The sequence below is a fragment of the Arachis duranensis genome, chromosome 3 (assembly GCF_000817695.3).
Source record: "Arachis duranensis cultivar V14167 chromosome 3, aradu.V14167.gnm2.J7QH, whole genome shotgun sequence".
NCBI lineage: Eukaryota > Viridiplantae > Streptophyta > Magnoliopsida > Fabales > Fabaceae > Arachis > Arachis duranensis.
In genome coordinates this window covers 120808445-120817174 of record NC_029774.3, presented here as the reverse complement: position 1 = coordinate 120817174, position 8730 = coordinate 120808445, and the positions used below count along the sequence as shown (strand labels likewise).

Here is an 8730-nt window from a genome sequence, read left to right as displayed (position 1 = left end):
CATGCTGTTGTGTGTCATGAATTGTGTTTACCGTTCTTTTCTTTTATTCTGAATGTCTCCCTATATCTAAGCTAATTATTGCTGTTAGGGTTAGGAATAGCGTTCGTTCCTGAAACTGACAATCAAAGTCTCTACTTAAGTTCCAAATCATGAATACTATTATGTATTTTCCGTCTATTTTCTTTTGACTCAGTTTAATGTCAAGTTATATATATTGGCATCATCATCATATTGCTCTTATTGGAATCACCTGCAAGAAATAAATAATAATGATCCAAAAACTAAGTTAAGTACATGTGTGCATTAAATACTAAAATAAATGTGGATGGAGTTATTGAGGATTTGAAGTGCCAGTTTAGGTGAGATCATACTGCTCTCATTTTATGCCAGCTTTTGGGTTTCATTTGTTTATATTTGAAGTTAACATTAATTGCCCAAAATAAAAAAAGTTTTCCATTCATAATTCATCATGTTTCTTTTGCTGCCACGATACTTCTACTGCATACTGATGTTACCTTTCTGAGATAGATAAGGAGAGTTTATAAAGGGTAATGATGATATAGGAAGATTTTAATTTTTAAGTGTACCAGATATTCGATATACTAATAATTTTAATTTTTAATTTTAATTATAAAAATTATATTAATTAAAAACACCGGTTAAAATTAATAAATAAAATTTGTATTCATATATTTCTCCTTTTTCACATTTTTTAAATTTTTTTAGATATCATTAAAAGAACATTAGTTTAAACTTTTAACATGTGAAAAGAAATAATTGAGAAATATGTGATAGATGAGAAATGTTTATTCCTTTGACAAAAACAAAATATTTGATAACTTAATTTTGTTAGGGAGCTATATATTTGGAAGATTTTCTACTGATAACTTTTTTACTCTAGAAATGTTGAGCGTTTATGTATATTTTAACTTTGTTTATATATATAATTAAAGCTATTTAATTTTAAAGATAATAAATTAATAGATGGGATATGGATCGCTGTTTTGCTATTTAAAATGGCATCTGGTTTGTAGGGAGCAGAAAAGTCTGGCCTGAAAGGGTATGGTCCTAATATTATTTTTACAAAAATTGGAACTTTTTGTCTTCAATTTGGAGTGTGTTACATATATACTTACGTACATGAGAAATATTAGAGAGAACAACACCCAGCACAGTTGCAAATTTGGATTGCGTTATGTTACTTGCGCTTTCATAAGAACAGTGCTTATGATATCATCATCTATGCATATGTTTCAAAGTTTCAATTGATGCATAAATACATATGATATGATATGATTTGACTAAGCGATGAGATGGACTTGTTAATGCCATGTCACACTCATCATCATCACTTATACCAAAACATATCGATTTTCATGTATATGCATGAACCATCACGTATGCTATAATGATGCCCACAAACTTGAATCATCATAACCAGTTAACCACCCACCACTTCTTTATTCTCTTCCAACTAGCTATCTAGAACCTATAGCTTGATTTACGCACTTTTGATAAGCTAATTTTATATATAAATAGAGAAATGTTTAGGGAATTAATATTTTTTTTAGTGAAAAAAAAATTAGTTAGTATTTAACATTTCATGTATATAAATACATACACTCATACTTGGCTTCCAACGTAAGGGAGTAGCAGTAGTGTGGTGCTCATTAGAATTAGATAGGATGCCTTTTCCCTATTGAAGGTTGTAATAAGCGGATGGGAATAGAATATATTATTTCAAATTCTAATAAGGGAAAATGATATTATCATTCATAGTTTTTGATAACTTTACTTCATATATGATTGTACATGATTTTTTTATATTACATATTTGCATGAATTTATAAAAAAAAAGTGATTATCAAAATAAAAACACTAATATTCATTTTTGTAGAAAAAGAAAGTGTAGAGAGTCAACTATATATAATATAAGCCAACTTTTTTTTAATTTATGATTTTGAAATTTAAAAAATTAGAGTAGTAAGAGTTGGATTTTTTGTTTGTTTGTAATAAACCTGTTTTTTAATTAGTTGGCTAGAGTTGGCTTCGATCTGAGTTGGTTCGCTAGCGAGATTTTATAAAAGCATTAGATGGTATGCTGTTTAAATTTCTTTTTTTCCCCAAAAGTTACATATATAATAGTACATATTTAAATATGGGTAAAGACTAATGTATAGTTATCTTTATAAAAAATTGATAGTTTGAAAATGGTGAGATATTGATAGTTGAAAATAGTGAAATAATAGACTAAATATATCTAACATTTTTCAACTATCAACTTTATGTAAAGACATGTGAATTTTTTCTTTAAATATTAGATTATATAAATGTTTTTTAACAAAAAATAATTAAAAATAGTCAAAACTTGTATTATTTAATATTTATTAATCGTTGCTAGAATGAATATATACTAAATAAAATATTTTTTTTCTCTCTAAATAACCGATTAAATTAAAACTTTCTTTTATATTGACAACATAAAAAAAAAGCTATAAACAAAAACTGTTACTTTATTGCATACAGTACATTTTCATACTTTGTCATTCAGTTTAATTTGTAAATTTGATGTTAGAAATTAAGCATTATAGTAGGCAAAAAAATGACGTTAATGAAGGGTTAAAGTAGTTAATTGTTTTTGGTGGAAGTGTTATTTTTGGTGAAAGCCCAGTTAAGATTTGAGCGGCGTGACTGATTCCCACATTGTGCCAACGAAGAATCCCACATTTCCAGCGCCTACCTCTTTCTCTTTCACTTTGCTTCTCAATTCCAATTCACTCTTTAACAAACTAACAAAGTTTCGTTTTTTTAAACCTCCCTTCCAATTTCCAAATCTCGTTCCATCTTCAACCATGACCCTTATCTTCCACTTCCATTTTCAACTACCCATTTGAGCCTCCTTCACATTCACCCAATCAAAATCCTTTATTTCTCTTGTTTTCTTTCTGGGAAATGGGGGCCTACAGAGCGGACGACGATTACGATTACCTCTTCAAGGTGGTGCTGATCGGTGACTCTGGCGTCGGAAAATCGAACCTTCTCTCTCGCTTCACAAGGAATGAGTTCAGCCTTGAATCCAAGTCCACCATTGGTGTTGAGTTCGCCACCAGAAGCATTAAGGTTGATGATAAGGTTGTCAAGGCTCAGATTTGGGACACTGCTGGTCAAGAGAGGTTCTACATTTATTCCTCCCTTCTCTCTTGTTCCATTCATGCTTCATTTCAATTTTATTTATTTTTAAACATATGAGTGGCTTTGATTTTATTTTTGATGTGGTGGTGGTTTAAAGTGCTGTTGTTTGTTTGTGTTTTTTTCATGCGCCATGTTGCTTGTAGTAGCTAGATAGGAGGTACATTGGAGCTTTCTGTTTCCTTGCAAGGAACATTGTTAGCAAGCAAAATGTTGCTTCTTGCTAAAGCTATTGTATTCTTATGCTTTATTGCCGGTCCTGCCATTTATGGTATTGAATAGCCGTTTGAATAATCTGAGCTGTTTCCTTAGCCTTCATCTGGGACAATAAGTAGGCATTTCAATGTTGGTTCCAAGCTCCTGGCCTGTCCGTATCATCTTGAAAAGAATTTTAAAATGTGAAGATCTCAGATGGTTAAGGAAAATATCATTGTAGCAATTTTTCTTACAGTTTAGGTATAGATACTAGTGTCATATGTGGGAAATGCTTAAGTTGGTTCTGAATTCATGTAAAAGGATTTTTGAGGAACAGCTTTACTTTTATGTTTGGACTTTTTCAACTTTCTTCTAGATTTAATGTCTGCACAATTTTTAACTAAATAATGCAATGAAATTTTCTCTTTGAAATCTCCTAGAGAAAACCTCTTCTCCCCTGTTGTTCTTTATGCATCAAAGTGGGAAGTGGGAACTAATAACATTGATCTTCCTTTTTTAGATCTCAAGCATTTTGGATTGCAATGTCAACATGCTAAGTTGCATGACAAGTGCTTATTTAAATTTTCATGTAAGATATCTATCTTAGCTTGTTTTTCTTCATTGAAGGTACCGGGCAATTACAAGTGCTTATTATCGAGGAGCTGTTGGTGCTCTACTAGTTTATGATGTTACTGGCCATGTTACGTTTGAAAATGTGGCGAGATGGCTAAAGGAGCTGAGAGATCACACAGATGCCAACATTGTGGTAATGCTTGTAGGAAACAAGGCAGATCTGCGCCATCTGCGAGCAGTTTCCGTCGAAGACGCCACTGCCTTTGCTGAAAGAGAGAGCACCTTTTTCATGGAAACATCTGCCCTTGAGTCGATGAACGTTGAGAATGCCTTCACAGAAGTCCTGACCCAGATCCACAGCGTCGTAAGCAAGAAGGCCCTTGAAGTTGGTAATGATCCAGCAGCATTGCCAAAAGGGCAGACGATCAATGTTGGTTCCCGGGACGACGTCTCAGCGGTGAAAAAAGGTGGATGTTGTTCTAATTGAGTATGTAGTACAAGTGTCTGTAATTTTAAATTCAGAATCTGCCTTGTTTATAACCAACCATGTAGAGATTGCCCAGACAACAGCATCAGAATGATATTCTAGAGAGCAGCATCAAACCATAATTTATGTTTATGTTTTGGTCGGAAGAGGGAATCTGTTGGATATTAGCTAGAGCTTAGGTGTTTTTCACTTTCATTTAACCTTTTAAGATATTCATAATTATCCAATTTATCTAATTTCATATTTTCTTATGTGCTGTTTCCTTTTGGTTTTCATGCGCTTCTGTTTGTTATCATCTACTTCCAAGGAAATATGTGAAATGACAGTATTTATATTTTATACTCAAATATATAGATACTAATTTAGGAATTGATTTTTAATATACACAGAACTTTTAAATTTCGATGTAACATTATTCATTAGTCATTAGTAATAGAAAATAGGCAGAAAATAATAGCTGGAATGTAACTCATGGGAAAAGATGGGTAAACATGAGGCACAAAAATAAAAGATCGGTATTCAATTGTTTATAAATCACAAGAATTAGGAGTAATTTAGGAAGGTTTTGATGAAATGAAAAGGTGATCTTATTATTCAGAAAATGATATGATTTACAGATTTACTTCCCCCACTAAAAATAATTATTAAAATAATATAAACGTATAAAAAATAAAATAATACATGATTCCATAAAATACATTAAACAATAAGTTACGTTAACTTATTAATAACTTACAACTTACAAGTATCAGGTTATTTATCTAAATGGTGATCAATTATTAAATTCTTATACGTACAAAAATAAATATTTACTAATTGATTTTAGAGTTAACATTATTAAGTTTTTGAAGTCAACTTTTTAGCTAAAATGCTAATCTAGTTGAAATTATTAACCTTTTTAGCAAATACTGTGAAATTGTTAACCTTTTTAGTAAAGGTTGTGTTTTGAGCTAATTTATAGTCACCACCTTTTATTCTTTGATCTAATGTGTGTGTAAGTTTGGATTTTAGAAAAAAGTAAAGAGGAACAAAACAAAAATTTTGGAGTATAAAATAAACTAAACATTACACCTAGAACCCTTTTCCCTTTCAAAATCAAAATTCCAAACTCGTAAACAGAGTGTAAAAAAATTATTATGTTAGAGCTTGTTTAACATGAACCTTGAAGGAGCAACAAGCCAACAAACACTTGATCCAATGTGCTTATCGCAAAACCATCGATCTTAACCAAGTAGATGACCCAACACTTGTTTAAAAATGAGGTTGATTATAAAACAAGAAACGAAAATCATACTGACAGAAAAAGAAGTGGATGAATATAATGATATATATAAAATTAGTCTGATTTCAAGATACGTGAATGAGGAAATATTTGCATTAAAATGTTACCAAAGCGGATTGGTAAATCTAAAACCCAATATAACATTAAATTAACAGAAGTTTAAAATGCGTTGAAAACACATACTGCACCTACAGAATTTGACTAAAACTAAGGACACATGAAATCTCCCATAGAATTTTACTTGCGAGCTTCAGCCTTCTTCTGTTCTTTGGCTGAAACAAATTGATTAATTATCAGTTTCAATCCGGGGGTACAAGAAAATGAGGGTTAGACAAACCAAACAGTTTTAAAATCTTACCAGCTTTCTCTTCTTCACGCTTCTTCGCAGCTTCTGCCCTCTGTTGACGTATAAGAGCTAAACGTTCTGCGTGCAAGAGAAATAGAAAGTTAATCATTTAGAGAATATATATTTCTGTTGACAAACAAGTAGATGCATTATTCAGGAGCTACTGGTACCTAAATCCTTCCTTGCTTGTTCTGTTTTTCCTTGCTCTTGCAACCTCATGTAGCGCTCATGAGCTCTCTGTTTCTCTAGCTCTTCTCTGTAAACAAGTGGTAAATTGTAAGTACATTAGCAAAATCTGTTAATACAGAAGTTGCAGTCCCAATATTTTGCCAATTTATGACTGAAAGAAAAAGTTGTGTGTGATTATCTTTTCAAAAAAGTATAACAATGTATACCTTTCCCGCCTTGAAAGCTCGGTTGTTTTCCCAATCTGCATTTTGAAGAAAACGTGCTTATTATTCCCATATAACATAATTACTACAAATATGTCAATGGAAGATCCAAAAAGCAGAAAGATGAACTCACATCAATGTCTCTAGCCTTCACGTTCTTTTGCTTCACCAAGTTAGGGTTTTCAATCTCAATAATCCCTTGAGTACCTTTTGTTTTCTGTAGGCATTATATGGCAACAATGCAGTCAATTTCGTATTTGGCAATAATACAGGCAGAAATAGAGACACAAAAACACTCAACAATCAACAATTGGAAGTAGAATACTGACTTTAGTTTCTCCTTCAGATTCTTCTCCAGATTCATTCTCGGATACTTCCTCAGATTCCTGTTCTGACTCTTCATGCTCAGCTTCTTTCTATTAAATTCACAAATACAAAGGCCATAGTTAAAGAAGAGAAAATTCTATGAAGGAATGGAAAACTTAACAGTGTAAAGATTAAAACATGAATCATGCCAATAGAAACTCCATGCATACAACAAAGAATATCCTGTGTTTAAGTGATCATAAGTATGTGTAAGTGTGCACACATGAATAACACAGAATATAAAGAGCTGCGGAATAAGAGGCAGAAGAAAACCTGTCTGAAAGTCTTGGGACGAGAAGACGTACCGGCAGCTGCAGCAATCAGTGGAAATATCAGGTTTTTAACGATAATTCAGCAACGCTTGACTTCCAATAGGAAGAAGCTCAAAAATTACATGACCCTTAGAACAGAGGCAAAAATGCCTGCAACAAAAACAACAGAGACACCCAAATAGACGCAAAGGACTAAAACACTAAAATAAAACTACAACATAACTTAAAATCCTTTGCTTCTCATATCTCATTCAAGTATAGAATCTAGAACCGATCAAACAGAAGCACATAACTCTATTTCACATGGCATGAAGGTAGAACCAGTAAATTTGAATTCAAATAAACAACATATTCGAGAATCTCCCAAGCTGGTAGTTAATCTGGATCAACCCAAAAACAGAAACAACAGAATTTTCCGAAATTCGAATAATAAGCATAAACCTCCATACGAAAAATTTGGAACATACTCACAAGCCAAAAATCAATAGTAAATATTCTTTCAAGCTTAAAAATCAGAATTTGCTAAAGAAATATGGAATTAGAGGTTACGTAGGGTTAGGAATCAAAGCATATCCCAATACAAGTTAAACCTCCCAAATCTTAAAGCTAATTTAGAACAAGCTACACTGAAAAACAGAATTTTCTCGGGGATCAAGGAGAAAAAAAAAATTGAAAAGGGGATTAATTGAATTGTGCTTACCCATGTCCTCCGGGGTGGAAAACTGGCGGCGACCGGTGGGCTTGCTCTTGAATTTTCCCCTTCCCATGGCGGAAAATAGTAACACGCGAAAGTAGCAGTGAAGCCGAGTGGGACTTTATGTGGTTAACAGCAATGATGCCGTGTGGAGATTTTTTTCTTCTTTTTGCTGGGACTGATCTTCACAAGCGAGAGGAAAATTGGATGCACCCTCTGTCACAATCGATTCGTTTGTCAAAAACCCTAGTTGTCAATTTTAGGATTATTCAACTACTGATTTAGTTTTTAAAGTATCGTCATAAGGTAGATTTTAAACAAATTGCTTATCTTATCTTTCTCTGTTATTTTTAAAGACTATCTTATTTAAGTAGCGTCAGATTTAGGCTTGGATCGCTTGCTTAATATCACACTTCATATATGCTTTTTTGTTTAAATAAAAAATTTTATTAATTTTTAATTTGTATAAAAATAAAAAAAATTATATTTATATTTTCACTTTATATCTTTATCTTTATCATCTAAATTTAACATCAGATTATGATGTTATAAAATTCTAATAAAATTAAAAGATATTTATCTAAATTATAAGATATGACCCTGAGTACATTTCAAATACAATAAATTATTTATAATAAATTTTCATTTAAACTATTCGAATATAAAATAATTATTTGAATATATTATTGAGATAAATAACAAATTGGTATTTAAAAGGTTTTGGTACTAATAAAATAGTATTTAATTTTTTTTATTAACAAAATAATGTTTAAAAAATTTTAAAATTTTACAAAATCACCCGATCATAAAAAAGATGACGCCAGTAAACGAAAATGCTGATGCGACTGTCGAAAGAGAGTTCCGATGATGGCAAAGAGTTTCAGTGACGTTTCTGACAACCTCCTTCTTCTTCGTGTTCGCTTCTTCTTCTTTT

General features: G+C 31.7%; 2 protein-coding genes across 2 annotated transcripts; one reads left to right on the top strand and one right to left on the bottom strand.

Annotated features, from left to right (window-relative positions):
- Nucleotides 1-2699: 2699 nt before the first annotated feature.
- LOC107480750 (ras-related protein RABA1f) lies at nucleotides 2700-4695 on the top strand. Its single transcript, XM_016100911.3, has 2 exons — nucleotides 2700-3173; nucleotides 4012-4695. Exons 1-2 carry the CDS (start codon nucleotides 2953-2955, stop codon nucleotides 4442-4444), a joined length of 654 nt encoding a protein of 217 aa, XP_015956397.1. The 5' UTR covers nucleotides 2700-2952; the 3' UTR covers nucleotides 4445-4695.
- Nucleotides 4696-5753: 1058 nt separating this feature from the next.
- On the bottom strand, nucleotides 5754-8124 carry LOC107480751 (uncharacterized). The gene is made up of 8 exons (XM_016100913.3): nucleotides 7803-8124; nucleotides 7104-7141; nucleotides 6794-6880; nucleotides 6598-6681; nucleotides 6468-6502; nucleotides 6243-6328; nucleotides 6085-6150; nucleotides 5754-5998 (listed from the first exon to the last, which is right to left on the bottom strand). The coding sequence occupies exons 1-8, from the start codon at nucleotides 7867-7869 to the stop codon at nucleotides 5964-5966; spliced, it is 498 nt and encodes a 165-aa protein (XP_015956399.1). The 5' UTR covers nucleotides 7870-8124; the 3' UTR covers nucleotides 5754-5963.
- Nucleotides 8125-8730: the final 606 nt, after the last annotated feature.